This window comes from Saccopteryx bilineata, chromosome 1, assembly GCF_036850765.1.
Source record: "Saccopteryx bilineata isolate mSacBil1 chromosome 1, mSacBil1_pri_phased_curated, whole genome shotgun sequence".
Classification (NCBI taxonomy): Eukaryota; Metazoa; Chordata; class Mammalia; order Chiroptera; family Emballonuridae; genus Saccopteryx; species Saccopteryx bilineata.
Window position 1 is genome coordinate 342,107,729 of NC_089490.1, and position 25,270 is coordinate 342,132,998.

Genomic DNA, 25,270 nt, shown 5'->3' on the forward strand with positions numbered 1-25,270 from the left:
AGTAAAGCTTATAATTCCAGTGCAATGTGATGTGTGCTCTAAGGAGAGTGCATGTGGTGCCATGGGAGCCCAGGGCCGGGAGTCAGAGTTCTGACTGGGGAAGGAGTTAGCAGGAGCTCTCCATCTAAAAAAAGCAAAATGAGAACAGGCCTTGAAAATGCATCCTAAAAATAATAGTTGCAAGGACTTTGTCCAAAAGTCACTATTTCCAAGTCCTGAAGGATGATCAAAGGCAGAAGAAACAGACTAATTTGAAGTTACCTCAGCAGGTAGAACAAGGATCAAGAACTAAGGAGTTATAAGAAGAAGGATCTAGGCTTAATTAAAAAAACAAAACAAAAAAACGTAACCATCAAAATAATGAAAGATTGGACAAACTCTTTATCACTGAAAGTGTGCAAGTAGGCTCCAAATGGCCCTTTGATGGTGAGTCTGTAGAAGAAACTAAAACATCACCATATTGGGAGAAGGCAATGAACCAAGACTCTCAGAGGACGCTGTTATGGAGATCTTATCTCTCTCTTTTGTGTGTGTGTGTGTATTTTTCTGAAGCTGGAAACGGGGAGAGACAGTCAGACAGACTCCCGCATGCGCTCGACCGGGATCCACCCGGCACGCCCACCAGGGGCTACGCTCTGCCCACCAGGGGGCGATGCTCTGCCCCTCTGGGGCGTTGCTCTGCCGTGACCAGAGCCACTCTAGCGCCTGGGGCAGAGGCCAAGGAGCCATCCGCAGCGCCCGGGCCATCTTTGCTCCAATGGAGCCTTGGCTGCAGGAGGGGAAGAGAGAGACAGAGAGGAAGGGGGGGTGGAGAAGCAAATGGGCGCTTCTCCTATGTGCCCTGGCTGGGAATCGAACCCGGGTCCCCCGCATGCCAGGCCGACACTCTACCGCTGAGCCAACCAGCCAGGGCCTGGAGATCTTATCTCAACTGGGAGGCTGGGACTCAGTCCATGGTTCCCCTTTCACTTATAATATATTGTGATTCTGATAGTGCCATCTCTAAAGTGCTTAGCTGTTTTATAATCCCAAAGACCTATGTTGAGTAATTTATCATAATCAGGGTTAGAATTGGTATAGTCATAGAATCTTAGTGATTTAAGAAAGGTCCACTTGAACTTTTATGTTGTATAAATGAGAGAATTGAGGATTAGAGAAGATAAGTGACCTACCCAAGATCACACAGTAGTTCATGGCAGAGGCAGAACTGGGCTTAGGGTTCCTAATGCCAGGGCAGGGCTTGTTCCATTTTATTCTGTTGATATATGTATGTATGTATGTATGTTTGTTTGTTTGTTTGTTTACTTGTTTTAAGTGAGGGGAGGGGAGACAGAGAGACACTCTCACATGTACCCCAGATGTATCCAACAAGCCCCCGATGGGGCTGTGATATTCTGCCCATCTGGCGACATTGCTTGGAAAACAAGCTATTTTTAGCACCTGATGCAGAGGCTCCACCAAGCCATCCTCAACACCCAGGGCCAACTTGCTGGAACCAATTGAGCCATGGCTACAGGTGGGGAAGAGAGAGAGAGATAGAGAAGGGAGAGGCATGGGAAAGCAAGTGGTCGTTCTCCTATGTGCTCTGACCAGGAATCACACCCTGGACATCCACACACCGAGCTGATGCTCTACCACTGAGCCAACTGGCCAGGGCCTCTGCTGACTTTTCAATGAGCTTCAGTTCCAAGAGGCCCAAAGTACCAGGAGCACCATAACGGAGGCTCATCAACTGCCCTGTGTCTTGGCAAAGTGCTCTCCATTGCAGTATTTTTTAATTTGGTTTTAGCATATTCTCTATTGTGAATCGTTTTCAATAATAATAATGCTTTCTGGAATATTCGTTTCTCTGTGTGGCTGCAGTGAAGCCTTCTAGGTTTCAGAGTCTCCTCGACAAGTGCTCACTCACATCCTTTGGTGTAATTTTTTCTCCTTTCTCCATCTATCTCCTCCTGCTCTTCTTCCTTCTCCTCATCATCTCCTGTTTCCTGCTCTCCCTGCTCCCCCCTCTTCTCTTTTTCTCAACCCTCCCCTCCCAAACAGCTTTGATTTGGTCACAAACGGTGGCATCTCCATTATCCTGCGGTTCGAGAGGGCGCCTTTCATCACACAGGAACACACCCTCTGGCTGCCTTGGGATCGCTTCTTCGTCATGGAAACCATCACCATGCGACATGAGGAGAACGAGATACCCAGCTGTGACCTGAGCAACTTTGCCCGCCCCAACCCTGTCGTGTCTCCATCCCCGCTGACATCCTTTGCCAGCTCCTGTGCAGAGAAAGGCCCCATTGTTCCAGAAATTCAGGTACCCACCTTTCCAAGCTGCACTGATCCATGCCTTTGTTTGGGGGGGTGGAGGAGGATCTCAGAGACAAGGGAAGGAAAGACCCCATCAGCCCCCCAGGCACACACTCTCCAGCACACAATACTTTCCTCCTGCCCTCCCCCTCTCCATCCAGTTCACTTCCACTTTCCTGTTCCCCAAGCTCCAGTGTCCCTGCTCTCATTATTTCTGTTAAAAATATTTATGATGGGAGGTCCTGCCAAGTGAAGTGAGACAGAGGGACTCAAATAGTGAGCATCATAATAAAGATTAAATGAGAAAATGTCAGTGAGGTGCCTGGCGCATGTCTGGCACCTACTAAGTGCTCGATAAATTTTAGCCATCATCATCATTATTATTAAGATTATTTTACATGTTCTGCCTTCATGCCAATTAAGGATTGCTTTGGCTCAAATCTCTATATGCAAGCACTTTACTTAACTATCATTAAAAGGAAGTAATTTGGAAAGATGCATTTTAATCTAATAGAAATTAAGAATGATTCTTTGCCCAACACAACTGTGTAGAGTTGATTTTGTTCCACCATCTTTACCCAGTTTCTGTGACAGAAACAAAGGCCTGGAGAAGAGGGGAGATGGGGAGGGGGTGGATGGGAGTCGCCCCGGGGTCCTGGTGCCTAATGAGAGCCCTCGCTGTGTGCATGTTAATGGATTGCTGGTGCTGACTGAGCAGGGGGGGTTACACTCTTGTGTGTATATTTCATGCCTGGTTGAGCAAACACATTGCTCTGCGTGTGCCCTGTTGAGAGGATTCAGACTCCAGCCCCCAAATAGGAAATACAACCGTTTTTGAAATCCTCATTGCACCCAAGGTTGAAACCTTAGTCCTTTTCAGAGATTCAGCGCTTGTCTCCTGTCTCAACTACCAGGCTGACCTTTCTTATGAAATGGTTGTCTGTGGAGACAAAGCTTGCTGGAGAGGAGTAATTTGTTGCTCATCCCTGCCTGGTTCGGCTCTAGCTAAACATTTCCCAGGAGCAGGGACTTTGGAACAAATGAGGTTAAAGGTCCCACCCTCTTTACAAGGCTCCCAGGGCTGGGTGTCTGTGAGCCCAGCTGGGTCACAAACCTTGCTTATAATCACATTGAAACAAACTCTTGAGTCTTCCCAGTCCAATCAGTATCCAGCCTTTGCAAGTACAGGGAGATATAAATTTTAAAGGATATGTTAAAGAAAGTAAATATTTATGAGAGTGCCCGGATGACACTTGAACCTGGCCTGTCATTCACTGGCGTGTAGAGCCTGCTTTGCCTAGAATTTGTAAGCTAAAATTTCGTTTAGGTTTAGTTTGGGCTTTGATTTAGGCCCAATCCCTCAAGTTCTGTGTAGTGGGAAGAATGGAGTGGGTGGGAGTTCACACCCATGTCGGAAATGGACAGAAAGGAAAGGATTGCTTTGTGAACGCCCAGTTCCTCTGAGAACGCAAGAGTAGAATAATCATTGTCCTTTTAATGGATACGTTAGCCTCAATTGATTTAATGTCCCCTTCTTGAAACAGAGCTCACAGTAGCAAGCTGCTAAAAGTTCTCTGCTTTTGCCGTGTTCCAGAAAATCCTGGCATTAATGTGAGCTTTCCCTTGTGGAGTGAGGCCCTTTCCACCTAGCTGACCACTCCGTTCATCTAGCACAGCTTTGGAGCATGGAGACTCCATGCAACCAATACGATCTCTTTCTATGGACGAGCTGCAGGCTTTAGCTGCAGGTCCTTAGCAGGCTGTGCTCTCAACCCTGAGTAACTGGTCAACGCCTCCCAGTGTCTGTTTACTGTCTTGAAGGAAAAAGCCTTTGGAAACAGATCTTACTTCAGGAAATTTTTGAGAGAAACAGTGTTTGCCAAGGCAGCTGTCCGCATTAGCCTGAGGGTAAGGTCTTCTTCCTAGTCCCCCTGCTCCAGCACCACCGTCCCACTTATAACGTCTCCCAAGTCTCCATTACATGCTGGGCACTTTCTATATGTGACCTTTCTCAGTCCTCATGCTAATCCCACGAGGAAACTGAGAGTCAGAGGTTCCATGAAAGTGACATTATTCTAAACATTTTATACATATTACCTGTGTTCCTCTCAGTATGCAGTGGGCTGTGCATGGTCATCCTCCGTGAATGGAGGAGCAGCCTGAGGCTCAGGGAGGCAGAGCTGTACCGTGGAAGAGCCGACCCTGGAAACCAGGCCTTCTGACTCTTCTTTCCCTCCTCCAGCCTCTCCTCTCTCTTCCCATTCCCCCTCTTCTTCCTGCTCCTCTTCATACTCTGCTTCCCACCCATCTTTCTTCTCTCCTTTAGTTCCTGCTCCTCCTCTCCCATCCTTCCTCTCTGCTTCCTCCTCTGCTCGTGAGCACCCAGAGTACATGGGGCCGTGGCCATCTTCCCTCCACGGTGAGTCCATGACCATCACTGGCTGTGATCTGTCTCTCTAGGCGTTGCAAGAGGAAATTGCTATCTCTGGCTGCAAGATGAGGCTGAGTTACCTGAGCAGTCGTACACCTGGTTACAAATCTGTCCTGAGGATCAGCCTTACTCACCCTACCATCCCCTTCAACCTCATGAAGGTCCACCTCATGGTGGCGGTTGAGGGCCGCCTCTTCAGGAAATGGTTTGCTGCAGGGCCAGACTTGTCCTACTACTTCATCTGGGACAAGACAGATGTCTACAACCAGAAGGTGTTTGGGCTCTCGGAAGCCTTCGGTAAGTCTCCCAGCCACAGGACGCGACACCATCTGCAGAGAGACAACGGACTGGGGGGCTGGGGGGGGGGGGCAAGGCTTCTTCTCCACCTCCCTTGTTTCTTCTTACTCCTTTCCTCTTCTCAGAAGTACCAAAGGCCATAAAGACCTTTCAGTGACCCTCCCTGACCTGAAAGACCTAATGCTAAAAAGCCTGACCATTAAAAAAGGGGGGGTTACAAAACCAAAAAGGCCCTTGACAAAAACACCGTGGTGGTATACAACGGGCTAAAAAAGGCTTTGCGCCACCAAGATGGAGCCGTGTGGACATTGCCAGGCCCCCACAGCTATCAGCCTGAACTTGCCCATTAAAAATGTGAGTGGCTGGAGCCCCTGGGTTTCTCCAGTTTTACTGAGGTGCAGGAGTAAGATTCTCCCTTTACCGGAAAGGCTTGGGGGAACTCTTTACCTCGTTTCCAATCACAATGGTTCTCTTTGTTGTTATTGCTGTCTTTTTAAAGATGAAGCAGAAGGTAACTCTTGCCTCCCCTGGAAGCCCAGCCCACTTAGGGAGCTGGCGTGTTCATCTCCACTTCTGGGTTAGAGCAGGGTCCCAGGGTTGGTTCAGAGCTGGACTGTTAGCAGTTGTAACCCTCGAAGAGCTCATCCTCCAAGCACTTGGAGCAGTGATTTTTCAACTGCTATGCCTCAGGAATTTTTAAAACAGGCAATACCTAACTATTTAGTCAGGGGCACTGACCTCTTTTCCCTTTTCCCTTATATTGTCAAATTTTTAAAAATGACAACAGCCAGCACAATAGCCACCTGGTATGAATGAATCAAAATTATACATTTTCTTTTTAAAGATCAGCAAAAAAATATATTTTTTGGTGTGCTGCAGAATTTCCGTAATTAGTTTATGTGTGCCATAAGATGAAAAAGGTTGAAAATCACCGACTTAGAGTAATAGCCCAGGAAATCCCTTCTCTACTTGAACCCTACTTCAATTTCATTCCCTTTCTAGATTTGGTAAAGGCAGAATAAGGCAGCAGAGAAGAAAGGAGGGAGGGAAGGAAAGAGGGAGGGAGGGAGGGAAGGAAGGAAGGAAGGAAGGAAGGAAGGAAGGAAGGAAGGAAGGAAGGCGAAGAAGGGAGGGAGGGAGGGATAAAAGGAAGGAAGGGATGGAAGGAAGGAAGGAAGGAAGGAAGGAAGGAAGGAAGGAAGGAAGGAAGGAAGGAAGGAAGGAAGGAAGGAAGGAAGGCGAAGGAGGGAGGGAGGGATAAAAGGAAGGAAGGGATAGAAGGAAGGAAGGAAGGAAGGAAGGAAGGAAGGAAGGAAGGAAGGAAGGAGGGAAAGAAGGAAGGAAAGAAGGAAGGAGAAGGAGGGAGGGAGGGATAAAAGGAAGGAAGGAAGGAAGGAAAAAAGGAAGTAAGGAAGGAAAAAAAAGAAAGAAGGAAGGAAAAAAGGAAGGAAGGAACGAACGAACCCTGGGCTTGCCCAGTCAAGGCACATACGAGTAGCAGCTAGCAGCTATGAGTTGATGCTCCCCACTCCTCAATCATCCCTTTCTCTCTCTCTCTCTCTTCCCACTCTCTCTCTCTCTAGAAAAATTAATAAATAAAATCTTTAAAAAGAGAGAGAGAATGTCTGTTGAGCCCCTGCTCTGGGCATTGTGCTCCTCTGTACACTGGTACCTCAGTTAGCTTCACAATCACCCTGTGAGTTAGAAATTGTCTCCAAATTCTGCATGAGGAAGCTGAAGCCCAAAATGGTGAGGTAACTTTCTCAGATGTACAAGGAAGGAACAGAGCTGGACTTATCCCAGATCATTCCTGGAGTGTTGCATCCTACCCTACTGCAAAACAATGCCTTGGGGGCAAAGCCTCATCTCTCACTGTCCCCAGCCCCTCTGTGAGCCAAACAGCCTCTGTGGGCTCCTCAGAAACAGTGCAGTCTTACAACCTCTGCAGATGAAATGAGCACACATAGTGCTCACCCCTGCCAGTTAAAAAGGGAAGTGTCCGCATAGCTAGACTTTAGGGACTGAGGTTCACTCTCCTGACATGACAGGTGACCAGTAGGAGGCATCATGAATGCCTAAGGCAGTGGTCCCCAACCCCCGGGCCACGGACCGGTATCAGTCCATGGGCCATTTGGTACCAGTCCGCAGAGAAAGAATAAATAACTTACATTATTTCCGTTTTATTTATATTTAAGTCTGAACGATGTTTTATTTTTTAAAAATGACCAGATTCCTTCTGTTACATCCGTCTAAGACTCGCTCTTGACGCTTGTCTCGATCACGTGATACATTTATCCGTCCCACCCTAAAGGCCGGTCCGTGAGAATATTTTCTGACATTAAACTGGTCCGTGGCCCAAAAAAAGGTTGAGGACCACTGGCCTAAGGGACTGAAGGTCACAGGGACATTTTCTAGCCATATTCCCCTCCGGCCATAGATGACCAGTAATCTTTTATAGTACCCAATGCCCAATTGTTGATTCCTGTCTTGAGAGTGTGGTAGGATACTGTCCGCTGAAAAATAGTGTCTGCACAAAAAGATGACTTGGAAGAAATGGCATTCCCGCCTCTGCAAGTTCCTCGCCGCAGGGTGGTCACAGGGCTTCCCACAGCCCCAGCTTCAGGGAGCCTGCCGTGGATAGCCTGCACCCCAGGCACCTACGGAAGCGAGGGCTTGGGAAACAGAAGTGAGATTTGGGTATTTTGAAGCTTTGACACCTCAAACCAACTTGCAACTTTCAAAGTACCTTAACTGAGCTCCTTTCCACAGATTCATCGTAGATGGTTTTAAATTTTTCTTTATTAAAGTAATGCTATTCTCATGAATAAAAAGTGGATAAATGGACAAAAATAGAAAAGAGGTCATACTAGTTCTTATAAGCAAACATAACCACTTGTTAACATTTCATTTTGTCCATGTGTGGTTTTTCTTTACACAGATGTAATACTGGATTATAACTAGTCTTTTCAACTTAGCATTATTCCTATGTCACCCATGGTCCTTTTAACCATAATCTCCAGTGGCTGCTTAATATTTCTCCAGTGGATACACTTTGGTTTGCTCAACCTCTAGCCCCTTTTGAACCTTTAGGTTACTTCCAATTTTCCACTATTAAAAATAATGCTGCAAAAATGAAGTGGTTACCAGAGGGGTGGGTGGGGGTAGGGTTGTAAAAGGGGCCAAGTATTATATATGGTGACAAAGTGATCTGCCTTTGGGTGATAGGCCCAAAATGCAATGAATAGTTCACATGCTTTGGAGATGTATGCCTGAAACCCATGCGTTCCTATGGACCAATATTACTCCATTAAATTTAATTTCTAAATTTTAAAAAAATTAAAAAAATAATGCTGCAGTGGAGATTTTTAGGCCTAAAATACTTCCCATACTAAAGATGATTTCCTTGTAATCAGTTCAGTTGTGTCCTTTTAAAAGGTAGCCAGGCCTGACCAGGCGGTGGCACAGCGGTGGATAGAGCGTCGGACTGGGACGCGGAAGACCCAGGTTTGAAACCCTGAGGTCGCCAGCTTGAGCACGGGCTCATCTGATTTGAGCAAAGCTCACCAGCTTGGACCCAAGGTTACTGGCTTGAGCAAGGGGTCACTCGGTCTGCTGTAGCCCCATGGCACATATGAGAAAGCAATCAATGAACAACTAAAGTGCCGCAACAAAAAATTGATGCTTCTCATCTCTTTCCCTTCCTGTCTGTCTGTCCCTATCTATCCCTCTCTCTGACTCTGTCTCTACCTCTTTCAAAAAAAAAATAGCTAGTATATTTGTTTAACTTTTTCTAATAATGTACAATTGCTCCTCCAAAAAAAGGGATATTGAGGCTCAGCATCCCTGTGTTATTTCTGCCTATAAATCTGCTTCCACTTAGAAATATGATCTCTTTTCCTTTTCTACACAAGACAAGCAGGGGCCTTGCATCAGATCTAAAGCCAGAGAAAAGTCTTTGCTCACCTGTGCATTTTGTGCCTCTCGCTGTGTCTAGTTTCCGTGGGTTATGAGTATGAGTCGTGCCCAGACCTGATCCTGTGGGAAAAGAGAACAGCAGTGCTGCAGGGCTATGAAATCGATGCGTCCCGCCTGGGAGGATGGAGCCTGGACAAGCATCACGCCCTCAACATCCAGAGCGGTGAGTGGATGAACACAATCCCAGAGCCGGCCGTGGGCATACCCTCACTGCCTGTGCTCTCTGCCCTGCCAGACAGAGAAACACATACATCAGATTCCATAGGCTCGTAGGTGAGCACTTGGTCAGGAGGATTAGTCAATAAATGCCCCGTGGTTACCTGCTCTGTGCCTGTCACTGCTAGGCTCTGGGGATGCAGAATAGAAAGGCCTCAGGAATTTACTCTGGCCAGAGGCCAACACTTCCCAGACAGTTTCCACGCTGGGCCAGGCACGGTGCCATCACAGAGGAAGTACTGTGGGACACTGTGGGGCACAGAGAGGAGCATATCACTCAGCTCCTTGACTCAGCATGGTGCCTCTTTGGAGAGAACTTCCGAACTGAGTCTCAAAGGGTCTGTAGGATCAGACCTGTATCTCTGGAAGGGAGACCATTCCAGGCAGAGGACACAGTGTGTGCCAAAGCACGGAAGCCTGAAAGAACGGTAATTGGAGAGACGATTCACTGAGGTTTGAGCGAAGGGTGAAATGAAAAGAATCCCGAAAGCCAGAGCTGGGGGCTGGGGCAGCCAGAGCCCAGGGTAAGAAGATTAGGACCTTCAACTTCATCCAGAGGCAAGTGTCAGGTCTCTGAAAGGTTTAAAGCAGGCGAGAGACACAATCAGATCGTATTTTAGATAGCTCACTCTGTGTTCTGGGAGGAGACCACTTAATATTGTAATGATGTCAGATATCTCCTAATCTATAGACATAATGAATGCCTATCAAAGCCACCAGATGTTTTGGGAGGAAATTGTCAAACTGATTCTAAAATTTATGGTAGAATAAAGATTTGTAAATAGCTAGGGCAACCCTTAAAATAAGAACAAAAAGAGGCACACACTAGATATTAAGCTATCTTAGAAAACCATTCTAGGCCCTGGCCGGTTGGCTCAGTGGTAGAGCGTCGGCCTGGTGTGCAGGGGTCCTGGGTTCGATTCCCGGCCAGGGCACACAGGAGAAGCGCCCATCTGCTTCTCCACCCCTCCCTCTCTCCTTCCTCTCTGTCTCTCTCTTCCCCTCCCACAGCAGAGGTTCCATTGGAGCAAAGATGGCCCGGGCGCTGGGGATGGCTCCTTGGCCTCTGCCTCAGGCGCTAGAGTGGCTCTGGTCGCGGCAGAGCAACCCTCCGGAGGGGCAGAGCATCGCCCCCTGGTGGGCAGAGCGTCGCCCCATGGTGGGCGTGCCGGGTGGATCCCGGTCGGGCTCCTGCGGGAGTCTGTCTGACTGTCTCTCCCCGTTTCCAGCTTCAGAAAGATTAAAAAAAAAGAAAGAAAGAAAACCGTTCTATCTAAAACCCTGTGGTGCTGGCATAGGAACAGATAAGTAGATTCCATGGGGCAAAACAAGGAGTCGAGACACTGACCTGCGAGTAGGTTTGTCACAGAGTAACAAAAAAGCCAAAATAACAGAATTGCAAACAAGTTAAAAGTTTGTTTTTTACTCACCTGAAAGTCTGGAGCCACATACCCCAAGGCTGGTCTGGCACTCAGCAGGACCAGAGGCCCAGCCTCCTTTCCCCTCATCGCTCTACTCGAGCCTCCATCCCCAAGGTCCTGGTCCAAGGTGACCGCTTCTGCTCCAAACCTGACTTCCTCTTTGCAGCCAGCAAGACGGAGGAAAGAAAGAACTAAGAGCAAGCCCCTTCCATTGTTAAGGACACCTTATGGCAATTGCCATTACCACTTTTACTGCTACACCATTGGCCAGAGCTCAGTCACCTGGTGGGTGTAGCTGCACACTGGGCTGGGGATTATGGTCAGTTCCAGATGGCCCTGTGCCCAGCTGAACAGCAGGGGTCTATAACTACAGAAATAAGGATGGGGTGGAGGGGCTGGCTAGTATGTATATCTGTGGATAACTGCAGTTTCTGCCACACATCACGGGTACATTAGGACTTGGCATACGGTAGAGGAAGTATCGCTTAATAGTGGAGGATAGGTAGGTGTTTCAGAAATTGGTATTTGGAAAATTGGCTCAATATGTGGAAAAAAATAAAATTCAGTTCATACTTTATACAGAGTAAATAAAGTTTGATTAAAGATCTAATTTTGAAAGATAACACTTTAGTAGAAGAAAATACAGGAGACTATCCTCCCTAAAACCTAAAGTAGCAAAAACATTCGAGTAGAAAAATGACTGATTGTATTCATAAAAATTAAATCTGTACAACCAAGGACAAAGCTAACAGGTGACAGCCTGGGGAAAAGGTTCTTCGGGCCAGGAAAGACAAACGCACTCAGGCGTCGGTGTGGAAGGGGTGGGACTGGAGGCAGAGCCCCGTTGGGTGGCTGTGGAGGTAACCCAGGAGATAAAGGGCGATCCAGTCCTGAAAAGAAACAGCATGGACATGGGGTGGAGCTTACAGGCCACTGAGTTCCACCCCTTCATTTCTCTGCTGGGGAAACTGAGGCCTAAGGACAATTAAAGAGACCGGCAATATCTGGACTCGGCCCATTAGTAGCAAAATCAGGTAAAAACCCAGTTGTCCTGACTCTACCTCAGTGAGAAGAAACTGGGAGTTAGTTTCCCCCTGCAGTTCTGTCAGCATTCACTGGCACCTCCTCCGTGTCAGGGTCTGTGCCGGGCACTGGGGATATGGAAAGGGAAAGACAGTCCCTGTAACTTACAGCGGTCAGGCAAGTGCAGTAAAGAACCCAGGCTGCACAGAGACCTGCGCTGGGTCCAAGAGAGCTGTACAGCCCCATGAGAGGCCGTGGAGCTGCACGAGTGGGAGCCCAGACTTGGCAGTGCTTCTGCTGTCTTGTGTGCGGCCCCCAGTGAGCCCCTTTTGCCTGTGCCCCTGTTGTCCTGCAGGGCTGTTGCAAGGATCTAATCAGTTAAGCAGTGTGGCCTATTCAGGGTTTCACTCTGGCAGCCTTGGGAGATGAGTCTGGAAATGATAGGCAGAGATCTCGCATTCCTTACAAAACCAAGGCGCCTCTGTGGCCAGCCGCAGGAGAGAGCCTCTTCCTGTCCCACAGCTGACTCTGTCCTCTGTCCTCGTCACAGGCATCCTGCACAAAGGGAATGGGGAGAACCAGTTTGTGTCTCAGCAGCCCCCGGTCATTGGCAGCATCATGGGCAACGGGCGCCGGAGAAGCATCTCCTGCCCCAGCTGCAATGGCCTGGCCGACGGCAACAAGCTGCTGGCCCCCGTGGCCCTGACGTGCGGCTCCGACGGGAGCCTCTACGTGGGAGACTTCAACTACATCCGCAGGATCCTCCCCTCTGGGAACGTCACCAACATCCTGGAGCTGAGGTATGTCGGGCACTGCCATTCTCACAGTCCTAATAACATCCCTTTGCCGCCTCTGAGCCCCCCTGGCATTACCCACCGGGCCCAGCTAAGGGGCAGGGCAGCGCCTCACCTGTCAGATTCCGAGGACTTTCTACTGCCCTGCTCAGAGGCTAAGCTAGAAGCGGAGGGCCATGGGGAAGCAGGTGCTGAACTCCACAGGGCGCTGCAACGGAGACAAACTTCTCTTGGGACAGATGGTGTAGAAGGCCTCTAGCAGCCAAGACTTAGCCTCCCTGGAAGCCCCTGGATCTTCTCTCTGCTTCCTAGCACCAAGCTAATCGAATCGGACTTAATCACATGAGTCTTTTTGTAAGGACAAGGAATGGCATAATGACAGAGGGCCATGCCAGTGTTGAGTTGGGCCCTGTTACTTAACACTCAGAGTTAGGAGCAGTTCTCTTCAGCTGCCTGGTACTGAGGTAAGACCCACAGGCTCAAGTCAAGCAGCACCTCTCTGCTCCAGGTGCTGCAGAAACGGCCGGGGCATTCTTCTGTTTCCCCAGCCTGGCTGTGAGTGATGGCGCACAGCCGCACCTGCGGCGGGCACGGGGAGGGCCTCGCCTGCTGGATTTCTCTGTGTTACCCTCGCCCAGATCCCTTTAGAACCACAGCACTGCCCTGAGATGGGCTCTTGGGTTACATGTCTTGTTTAGAGTTAGGGGAGCCCCAGTTAACCTTTCAGGACAAATTACACCAAGTTCTTCGTGACTGCTTTCCCCTGGGCTGCCATCCAGGTGAACAGAACAGGCCCTCTCCTAAAGTGGTGGGGGGGGGGGGGAGGAAACACATTTGTGAAGCCCCTACCATTTATCCAGGATAGGAGTTCTGCAAGAGAGTTATTACTATTGCTCTTGACAGACCCACCCCCATAAAAAAAGGACAGTCAAGGATTTTTTTAAAAACCGGTCAGAGGTTCATTTTCTACAATGGCGGATCCAAAATGCCATCATGCCGCTCTGCCGCCCAAAAGAATTGTCACCTGGACTAGGGAAGGCCACTCTGGCTGACTGCCTTGCTAAGGCATTCCCTGGAGTACGTGCCTGCGGAGACTCTCATTGTGCAGTGCACGTGCAAAAAGAGGGGAAGGCAGGCTGGCTGACCAACAGCCATGACAGCCCCCAGCAGGGGAGCGTTAGTACAAGGACAATGAAGGCGAGGATCTTTGGCCACAAAAAGAATGAGGAGCTCACATTCTGTGGACTCATAGGAAATCAGGTATCAGGCTGAATGAGAACCAGGCCACTGAAGGAATATTCTCTGCCTTGCTTCTCTCTTTTGTGAGTTTGATCGGCATAGGCATCTGTCAAGGAAGAAGGAACCCTTGAGTGTTTGTATTGAGTTCGGTCAACTGCTCATATTGTCTTTCCATCTCCTGTGCTGTAATGGAAAGAGCCCTAGACTGGGGGTCAGCTCACCTAGGCAGAGAAGCTGCACCCTTTGGAAAAGACACCCTTCCTGGGCCTCCATTTCCAGTCTTCCAAATAAGCGATCCCATTTCCCTGTCTCCCTCCCACTGTTTGGGGGAAATCATGGAAGACAGTGAGTAAGGAAGGAAGGAGGAAATGAAATTTGGAAAGGAAAATAAATTTATCACTATGTTATCCTCTTGATATATTTTTCATCAAGTCTTTTTTCACAGGCCTGTTTCTCTGTGTTACTATCTCCCTTCTAATTATAGTATATTTCCAATTCTGTATTCTGTTATGAAGCTAATCGAGATAATCATGGCGTGCTCTGCAAGTTTTCAGAACTCTCTGCAGAGCAGACAGAGACACGGCAGTGAGCGTGAATAGATCCGGGATGAGTCTCTGTCTGGGTGGGCAGGGCAGGGAGGGCGCGTGGGGCGTGTCCCAACCTCTGTCTCACTCAGCCCCCGTGAAAGCAGCAGCATGTGTCAATCTCGCCCTCCTCGCCCAAGTCAGCAGTTGTGGTGCAGGTGAAACCATGCTTCTTCTGTGATATGTAGCTGCTTGTAAGTGAGCTCACTGACAAATAACATCCAACATAAAATATATCAATGTCATAGCTGCTAAGTCTTTATTTATTATAGCATTGTACTATACCATTGCTGTCAAGTTTTCAGGCTGCTAATAATGCTTCTAACCCTGCTGCTAACACCTCATTCTTTCTTCTATTCCCTGCTCTCCTGTCTTCTGTCAGAAATAAAGATTTCAGACATAGGTAAGCCAACCAGTGGAGAATTTCCCGTCTCTCCTCTGCCTTGTTGCGTGTTGTATGGTAAGATGCATGTGTCAATCTCAGATGGCTCAATGGCAGATGAATCCTGTGTGGTTGGACGTGATTGGGGGTAATCAGTTACAATGAGAGGAGGTCATTAATAATGGTGGTGAGAGCCTGAACTCCTTTAATCTCTAGCAAGTGCAGCAGTTACTTTGGTAGTCTGCAGACATGACAGACTGAAGTAATAGGGAAAATTTTAACCTTGACATCATCATTTGAACACCACAGTCTGCTTATCCTTAGACTAAAGGAGGACATCATTCTTACTGTGTTGAGTGACTCTGACCATCACAATGGCAAGTCGTGAGAACATCTCGATCAGGTGAAGAACCCAGAAGGAAACAGGTTTCATATTTACGATTCTATGGGCATGACAGATGACTAGGCTTTGATGGCAGGGATTCCAGGTGACCCTATGAGAAGATTTGCCAGCAAGGAAAAGAGGATTTCCAGACCTGGCAGACCACCCAAAGAGAGCAGTCCCCAAATAGGAACTTTGTCACAGAGTATGTTTGTCACGTAGGTTCATGATGACACTGCAGCAGACAGAATTGGGCCTCATCAGACCAACTGAAAGAAATGTCTGCCTGTTGTCGTCACCGGTCACTGTGGCACTCATCTGACTCCTTAGTAATAGTTCCTTCTGAGTCCCCCAGCCTCACACACATTTGGGTGACTTGGGTGTCACCATGGGCAGATGGAGCTGTGGCTTGCACTGCTACAGAGGCACTCCTAGTTACCCGCGTGTTGCTCAGAGCAAAGTGGAGTATGGGGAGGATGCTGAATTGGGATAAAAGAAAATCTTAGGATTGTAGAAAGAGGCAGACAGACCCAAGATCAAATAGTGATGATATTCATATGTATATAGTATTAGTGTAACAATCATATATGTTAAATGTCTAGAGCTTTCTAGTGTGTAGCAGAGAGGAGCTAAGGGATTTACATGGCTCATAGCAGCTAAGCCTTACACCCTATGAATTAGGTACTCGTGATATATATAATTCACAGGTGACAAAACTGGAGTGCCCTTGGGTGACCTTGTCTCCCATGGAGGTTGCTATAAGGGTTATAGAGGATGTTTGTAAAGCATCCAGCTCTGTGGCAGGCCCAGTAAGGAGCTTCCAGTCATCGCAACAATTATAGGATTATGATGTCTCCCTACTTCCCAAAAGGAATTCAGTCCTCTTGACAACCAAAGACACAGGCATTAAAGGAAATTAACTAGAATGTGAGAACAGAAGAAAAAAGGAGGAAATACATGTATGTGATGGTATATCAAATTAGACTCTGATCCTCTGGCCGCCAGAATAAACAGGGAAACATAGTTACTTCCATGGTTTGCATTATCTGAAATGGGAATATATGCCCACTTCTCAGAGGAGGAATATTTTGTCCTGACGCTGAAAGATAAAACATTTTCAGTGAGCTTTGTATGGAAAATACTGAACGATGTACTTACTGCTCTGTGCCCTCAAGTGCAGTTTCACAGAAAACACAGAAGTGCATTTCATATGAAGATCTTCATCGAAAACCTACCGTTTCACATGAAAATCTTCCATCAGTGGTAGGAACTGCCTTAGGACACGGCTGGGGTACAGGAGGGCCTAGCTGGGAAGAGCCAAGAAGCCAGGGCGTGAGTCCAGCTGTCTGTGCATGCATTCAACATGTGACCTTGAGCTGGTCACCTCGCTTTTCTGGGTTTTAATCTCATCATCTGTAAATTGACAGGGTTGTGTGGTTCTGGTGCCTTTTGTTTCTGATGTTTAGAGATATTTTGATATATCCATTTAATATATGATTACAAAGCCAGTTTCCTGGCCTCTCTCAATTCATTGTTTTTCTCATATGCTAAAAACTATTTTTAAAGTGAACCACAGTGGGCGAAAATAAAGAAATTGTTTTCTGCCTTTCGGTTTTTGGAAGGTAAGCCAGAGCGAAAAGACATGGGTTCCAGCTCTGATTTTAACTGGCACCTGAATATTGACAAACCTCTTCCTCTCTCCGAGCCTTCATGTCCCCATTAGTAAATGTCAGAAGTGGATTAAAGAAATGACAAAGTCTTGTCCTCTTTATCCATTGCTGAGCCCAGGAGTAGCCTTCGGCTCAGGCTGGTGCTCTTAGCCTGCGAGGATGCTCCCCAGGGCGGTCTTGTCTCTGCCTTTGGCCTTTTCAGCCTCAGTGCCAGCCCACCATGCTGGACATGCAGAGTCCAGGGATCCCTAACCCTCTGGTCGTCTTCCTCTGTGGACCCCACCCAGGAACAAGGATCCTTGTCCCCTCCCAGATCTCTTCCCTAGGGTTATGGAGGAATGTTTGAAGTCTGTTCTTGTTCAGAAGTACCCTTGAACTCAAGCCTCTATTAATCCCAGCTATACATAGTCTGTTAACTCAGAGTCCTTAACTGCCCCAGGAAATTGATTGGACATGACAATATTAAGTCTGCCATACTTGGTGTTTCTGTTATACAATAACATAAACATTCTAGAGGTTTCTCAAGGTGACCAGCTGCCATTTATTGAGCATTTTTATTTTTAATGGGTCATATTTTACATCCTTTATACAATTTTGTCCTCAAATATCCCCTTGAATAGATGTGATTACCCCATTTCTCAGATGTGAAAACCAAGGCACAGAGTAATGAAGTGATTTGCTCAAGGTCACCTACCAAGTGGGTGGTAGAACTGGCATTTGAACCTCTGTCTCTGTGGCTCCAGTACTCAAGCTCTTCCCAATGGTTTTAAGAACCAGTGACTCAACTTCTGCCAGGGCTGCCACAAGGTATGCTCCCAGGATGCCCCTTTGCACAAGGCAGACATTACTCTGAGACAAAGAAAGAATTTCTGCTCAGAAGTAGGGACTAGACTGCCTTTCCTCTCAAGAGACTCCTGGGTTTATAGCTCCTACCAGGACATTGCCGGCGCCATCCAGAACGAGGACAGAGTGGAACTGACTTCCACTCATTAACTGCAGGAATGAAAGCCTTATAGTCGAAGAATGGACATAGCTTCCAGTGGTGCCAAGGTTATGTTTAAGGAAGTAGAGAAGAATGTGAGTTGTATGGCAGACCCTGGAAACAGAGCCGGGACCATGCTCTGTGCCCGTCCCTGCTCAGGATCAGAACTTGATTAGACGCGGCTCTGCCTGGGGTCTCAGCTGTAGGCCATCTCATGCATTCAAGGTTGGCGGAGTATTCTAAGGCCTTGTTCCTTGAAATTGTGGCTTTGGCATGCTCTGAGAACCTGTTAGAAATGCAGACCCAAGGCAGCAGCACCTCAGAACTGCTGAACTGAAATCTGCATTTTAACAAAATCTCCAATTGATGCATATGCGCATTAAATTTTGAAAAGCACTGGCCTAAGACCCATGGTTTCCAAATCTAGCTGTGGCTCAGTTACCTGGAGACATCTTAAAGGAACAGGTGCCCAGATCCCTCAATATGTCCCTGTTTGAGAACCGTTGCTCTAAGACCCTTAGCAGTGACTACTTCCTGTGTACTCAACCAGGAGGCAGGTGGTCGTTACTCACTGATTCCCACGTGCAGGAGACCTTTCTGGAGCACTTCCTCTGTGCCAGGCTAGGTCTGAGCCCAGGGACTCCAAGCCAGTCCCTGCCCTTGAGTTCAAGATGTCATTGAGGAGACAGACCACTAAACAGAAAAGTGTCTTAAGGTGCTAGAGGTTCTATAGGTATAATCTGTTTAAGGTCTAGTGAGAACACAGCAAAGGAAGTGGCCGGTTCTCCACGGGGTAAGGAAACCAGGAATGGCATTACAGATGAGCTGCTGCTTGCGCTGAACTTCAGATGAACAGGTTCTGCCGTGAATAAGGGCAGGGGAGCTTTCTGGACCCTGAGAAGCAGTGTGGGAAAGCAGGAAGAACAAGACTTTGGGATCAAGCAGATTGAAGTTGGAAATTGATCCTATCCCTTAGTGGTTTCTGGCCCTGATCAAGTCATTTCACCTCCTTCAGCCTGTTTTCTGAAATATTTTTGCTAGAAAAGAAAAGAAGCACCTGCCTTACATGTTAGTTGTGAGGAATACAAAGTATGTGTGTAAAGCATTAGCAGTGTCCAGGACAGAAGAGACACTCAGAGAAAGTAGCAGCTGCTTTTGTCCCTGACAGTTGCCTCTGCAGCTGTGCTATGTGGTCAGGGGACTGTGGTCCCAGCAGAAGTCCAGGGGCCATTCCCCGTGTGGGCGGCATGAGGAAGAAGTGAGCTGAAGATAGTCCAAGGGCTCTGCCGACCAGAAAGGGCTGTTGGAATGTATAATTTCACTTGATCCGAATGTCAAACCTGTGAGCAAAGCAAAGCAGGAACTTAATCATCTGACAGCTAAGGGACCTACAGCTTGAACAATACAGTATAGGTTGACTTATTCAAATTAGAACCCCCATCTTATAGGTTCAAAGCAAGTACTCTTGCCCTTACACTTAAGTGACTGCCAGACTCAAATTTGTCCAAAGATGGGGCCATAGCTTTTACAGACTCTGGAGCAATCCTGCCAGTGCCAGCCCTCCTGGAGTTCACAGCTCTGAGAAGCTCCACACAAGTGGCTCCTCTCTGGGACAGGGGAGGAAGACATGAGCCAGAGACTCAGGGGCTCACCTAAGTGGACAGGGCCCCTCATCATCCTTCCTCAGGGACCTACGTTTCTGCCAAAGTGGATAGTTTATCATGATTGGTACACAAAGGAATGAAATGATCGCCCTCATCTCACTGTCATGGTGGAAGCAGAAAGATCAAAGCTGCCCTAGCATTGCAGGGCAGGATCTAAGGTCACTGAATGTTATTTAGTCAGGGTCAGGGTCATCTGGAAAGGTGAACTCTATGCTGCATTGTAGGGTAAGTCACAGGGACATTTTACAATAAACAGGACATCTCTCCTATTACCACCACCCCCAAAAGAGAAGTAAGAGAAAAACTCAGTAACTTGATTGAAAATACAATTCTATGAACTAAAACTGGAGATGTCTACTTAAAGCAAGTGGCTGCTGTGGGCTAGGAGGCACCAATCTGAATTGGATTATAAAAAAAATGAATATAACCCCATCTCGTCCTTTCAAGCACTGTCAGATTTGGGAGACAGGCACTTAAACAGCCACAGCATTATATGAAGTGTCCTGTAACCCAGATAGGAATCTCAGAGGAGAAAGGTCGGGGCTGGTTGGGCCAGAAAAGGTACCATTGAGCCTCCCCCTGAAGAATGAGTAGCAGTTCATTGGCTGACAGGGGAAGGGGGTGGAACATCTCACAGAGCAAGTACAGCAGGTACAAAGAGGCAGAAGGGCTGTTGAGGGACAAGTTGTCGGTCTGGCCAGAGGACAGGTCGTCTATAAGGAAGTGGCTAGAAGGTGGTTGGGAAGATGGAGCTCCAACAGAGCAGGAAGGACCTTGCGTGCTGCCAGGCTAGGGAGTCTGAACTTAGCCTGTACGTTCTGGAAGGGAAAGCACTGAGGTGTTGGTATTTGCATTAGGTCAGGGAAGAAGGGCTTGGGGAGGACCCAGGCTGCAGGCAGAGAGACCTGCCCCTTTACCTGAGAAGGAGGTGATGTGACAGTAGGGCTAGGGCTAGAGAGGCAGGGCAATTGTAGAAAATGATGCTCTCTTAGGCCAGTTCAGGGAGAACAAACAAAGGAAAGACAGCCTTGGGTCTGGAGGCCTGGCCCTCTCAGAAGCAGCCAGTCCCGAAGAAGTGTCTTTCCAAAAAGTCCAAAGCAAGGAATGGCTGTGAGGACGACAGTCAGGGCCAGATGAAGACCTTCAGAGACATAGACACTGAAAAGATTATGGTGCCTCAGTCTTCATACGCAATTCTAAACACATTAGTCTATAAAAACTTGTTTTTTGAAAGGACCCGAAACTTACATGCCTGATAAAATGCAAAATAGCTTCTTTCTAAACTTTTCTGATTCTCTTACTTGCATTTGGAAAGGGTACACAGGCCCCCTGCTCTGCTGGGTCAGGCCTTGTTCAGTCTGTCCCCTGAGTCCCCTAGCACTGTGTGCCACTGCCCAGTGGAAATAGCCAGCACCAGGCCATCTAGCCTGAACAGACAGATTCCTTTGAATTAGAAGACTTTGCAGAGACTTGGAGGCAGCTGTCAATCTTAAGATGCAGTTTGGGAGCTTGGGAATTACCAGGCCGTACAGAGGAACTGAAAACAGCTTCCTAGGAGTTGTGAGTCTAACTCCAATGTGGTCTAGACTTGGAAGAAATTGTAAATCAGTACCACGTGATAGCACAATTCAATCTTCATAGGAGATACCTACTCTATAGTCCTCTCCAAGTGCAAAAACAAACATAATGACTAATAATTAAAATGACAAGTATAATTACCAAGTACCTATGAGGTGCCATGCATGATGCTAAATATTTGTCACAGATGACTTTATATAATTTTCACAATACACTGGCAAGGTAGCTAGCTGGTAACATCCCCGTTTTACAGATGAAGAAAACATGAGCCTTAGAAGGCCAAGTAATGTGCTCAAGTTTCAGAGTGTGCAAATAACAGAGCTAGACGTAGAGGCCAGACAGCTCTGATTCCGAAGCCTGTGCATTGTCCCGCCCGGTGCCTGGAGGCAGCGCCGTCTCCATATGCTTCCACACACTCATGAGCTGGCTTCACTGTCCTCTGTTAGCACAGCCCTGCCTTCTGACTGTCTTCCAGAAGCAGAACCATCAGCAGCACTGCTCCTGTGTTTTACTTATTTTTCCTTGGACATTGCTGCAAATTACAAACTCATCCTGCAGTTCATTTATATCTGACTGCAAGAGGGAGACTCCAGGGCTTCCGATAAGTGGAATATGAGTGTCAAATGAAGGCAGTGCCGATGCAGGCTGGGAGTCAGATCTGTCCAGGGTCTTATCAGTCAGCCCCACTAGGTTTAGGGTTGCTGTAAAAATTCTGAGGGAGGACAGTTAGTGTGTCAAACTCTTGAAGGGATTTTTAAAGGCACGCCCTTTCATGTTTCTGACCGGGATTTACAGGCCACCTATGGTAAGCCTCATGGATAATCCTATTAAGAAAACATGTCTTGAACAGCTGGTATGGGCATGGCATGGGACTGGGCTCAGCGATCTTTGGCATTTCGAGTTGGGCAGGAGGGAGAGTTAGAACAGTCCCTGGGGTCAGAATATTTGGGGCACTATCACCCAAAATGGGAACATCGTCCACATAAGACATTTTTGCTAAGGCGTTCATCTCTTGCTACCTGATAGGAATGAATAACAGTCTCACCAACTAGTGTGTCCTTGTTTTCCAGTCACAGCCCAGCGCACAAATACTACCTGACCACAGACCCCATGAGCGGGGCTGTCTTCCTCTCTGACACCAACAGCCGGCGGGTCTTTAAGATCAAGTCCACCACAGTGGTGAAGGACCTTGTCAAGAACTCCGAGGTGGTCGCGGGGACAGGTGACCAGTGCCTCCCCTTCGATGACACACGCTGTGGAGATGGCGGGAAGGCCACGGAAGCCACCCTTACCAACCCGAGGGGTAAGGATTTTCTTTTTAAACACTTCTGGTAACACTTGTTGGGGTGTCAGCTATTTCAAAGGAAATACATGTTTATCATTGCGAAGTATTTGGAAAATATCATGAACTCTGTGGAGAAAAGTTAAGGTTATCATAATTCTACCTGCCAGAAATATTATCAGTTAACATTTCCAATCTTTCCTCCTCTTTTTTTTTATTTACTTTTTTTAAAAAGATTTTATTTATTCATTATAGAGAGGGGAGAGAGAGAGAGAAAGAGAGAGAGAAGGGGGGAGGAGCAGAAAGCATCAACTCCCATATGTGCCTTGACCAGGCAAGCCCAGGGTTTTGAACCGGCAACCTCAGCATTTCCAGGTTGACGCTTTATCCACTGCGCCACCACAGGTCAGGCCCTCCTCTTTTTTTTATAAGTGTTTAGGTGTGTATAATATTCACCAAAAATAAAATGAGATTACAGTAAACAAACTTTTAATAACCTACTTTTTTCCTGATAAGTCATAAACAGATCTTTATATCATTAGTCTTTGTACTGATTTTAATGGCTGTGTGGTAGTCCATCAAACGGATGTCCCATCATTTATTTATCCATCCCCTACTGTTGTATATTTATGCTCTCTCTCACATTATTATTTTATAAAATCATTGTGGGGTATCATCTCTGCGCATGCTCATGTGCTATAGGAAATTTCAATTTTGAGTCCTGCAAAAAGTCAGGCCTCTTTATACCTACAGTCACAATTTTTCATTCACTTATTCATCAAGTATTGACTGGATGTGCATACCGAGTATGCAGTGTGCTGTGTTTGCAGAGATAAGTTTATTGTAGCAGAAAAAATAAGACTTGAATATGAATCACTTGGATTAGGAGAGAGGGAGAAGTACTTCCTGAGATGCAAGGGGAAAGAACTGCATGGGGGTCCAAAGCCAAGAGGGGCCCCTGTGCCCACCAGACAAGGAAGAATCTTCGGTGAGAAGCCATCAATAACAACAAATATTTATCATTCACCTTAAGCTAGTGACCTATAGTGTCTAAGCCTCAGGGTTCTTGTCTGTTAAACAGGGGCAATAATACCTTCTGTGTCCACCTCCTTGGATCATACTGTGGGTCAAAATGAATATATTTCAGGCCATAAACTATAAAATTACCATGAGTGATTGCATTATTAAATAGTGCCAGATTTCAGGGCCTGTTTCCAAATCAAAGCAGTTAGATGCTAGTGAAATTAAGCAATCCTGTATTCAAATTCAGACATTGCATCTACTAGCTGTGTGACTTTGGGTGAGTTGCTTAACCTCTCTGAGCCTCATTTTCCTCATCCGTGAAATATATACTATATATATATACTATATATATATTTCACATGAAATATATAGTACACATTAAATATTACCAGGAATGTAAATGCTTAATGCAATGTTATCAGTCACCTAATAAACATCCCATAAATGGTGATTTCTATTACAATTGTTATACTCTATTATATTGTGTTATATGTTATCATGTCATATATCATATGATATATATAATAGTGTATGTCTCTACCCCATGTCTGCAGCAATCAGGTGGTAACTATTGTGACTTCTGTGGTTTCTCTTCCTCCTAAATGTGATCTCCTAACACTGGCACTGTAGCCTGGAGTGGGAAGAGCTTGCACTTGCATTATGGTTTTGCTCTGCCACTACCTGGCTCCATGACCTCCTCTGGGCCTCAGTGTCCCCATCGATAAGCGAATAGATTGGGCTAAATGATCCCTAAGACCCCTTCAGTTGCAAATTTTTACTCTATGAATTACCACCAGGTTTGGGGGGGGGGGTTCTGAGAATTTTTACTCTTTGAGGTCCTCTCCACCAGGGATTTTGAACCTTTTTCATTTCACAGCACACAGAAACTAATTACTATAATTCTAGGGCATACCAAAAAGTGTATTTTTTTCTGATCTGACAAAACAAATAGGAATAATTTTGATTCATTCACACTGGACGGCTATGGTTATGTTGGCTCTTATCCCATTTTCAATTGACAATCTAAGGTAAAAGAGGTCAGTGCCCCTGACTAAACAAGCAGATAGTGCCTGTTTTAAAAATCCTTGTGGCACACCAGTTGAAAATCACTGCTCTGTGCACAGGTGTGTTCTCCACCCTCCCCACACGCAAGCATGCACGTGTGCCCGTACTCACCCATATACACATGCACACAGATGTAGTGGCAGTGAAATTGCTCAAAAGCCTGTAATTAACCCAGATAAATGACAAGCGTACTGCAATATGCAGACACTTTGCAGCAGGGAGAAGAAAAGATGTTCATCTATTTAGCACAACAAAAGAAGAAAAAAATGAAGTAATTAATTAGAGGACAGATCACTTCTATTAGCCGGTGCAGCCAACTTTGTAAACAAGAAACCCAATTGTTCATGGAGTACTCATCAGTCCTAGCAGATGGCAGAGGAAGACAGCATAGCCAGGCAGATAAGAAAACTCCTGTCTCGGTACTTGAAGAATGTAATTAATTTATATTCTAGGCAGGGAGGGAAGAAAGGCTTCCCCTCCTTGAGGCTGCCTGGCCCTCTGTGTGAAATAGCTCCCCAGCCCTGAACAGCGGGAGGCCACAAGGAACTACAGCTGCAGTGGGTGTTGGTTCCTCAGAGGCCCTTGGTCTCTAAAACCGCCCTCTGACCTGTCATACACATGTGGGCCTGGCGAGCAAGAGCCTCGAAACCCACAAAGTGCTCGTCATGTTCTCATGATTATAAGTCACTAAAAAGATTGAGGGCTAACTATTATTACAAGTCAGAAGTTACTATCCCCCTTTTATTGATGAAGATACCGAAACTTGAAAGTAAAGTGACTCACTCGAGGTTATACAACTGGAAAGCTTTTTATTTCAAGTGTCCTCACCTCTGTGAAGCTTTTTCCTGACCCCTTCTTTCAGTTGCTCCCCCCAGAGAAAGCTGAACAGAACAAAACTGACCAGAAACTCCTTCATTTCATCATGAACCCTCTGGGGCTTCTGTCATTCCCCAGGGGCACTCCA

At 46.9% G+C, this 25,270-nt stretch overlaps 1 protein-coding gene across 2 annotated transcripts in view; it reads left to right on the plus strand.

The window, feature by feature from the left end:
• Window positions 1-25,270, plus strand: part of TENM4 (teneurin transmembrane protein 4) — an 813,415-nt gene that overhangs the window by 726,011 nt on the left and 62,134 nt on the right. For both annotated transcript variants that reach the window (XM_066249328.1, XM_066249320.1), the window contains 5 exons: window positions 2,044-2,305; window positions 4,759-5,026; window positions 9,021-9,164; window positions 12,212-12,461; window positions 22,007-22,239. In XM_066249328.1, coding sequence (XP_066105425.1) covers window positions 2,044-2,305; window positions 4,759-5,026; window positions 9,021-9,164; window positions 12,212-12,461; window positions 22,007-22,239 — 1,157 coding nt within the window. The remainder of the gene's footprint in view (window positions 1-2,043; window positions 2,306-4,758; window positions 5,027-9,020; window positions 9,165-12,211; window positions 12,462-22,006; window positions 22,240-25,270) is intronic.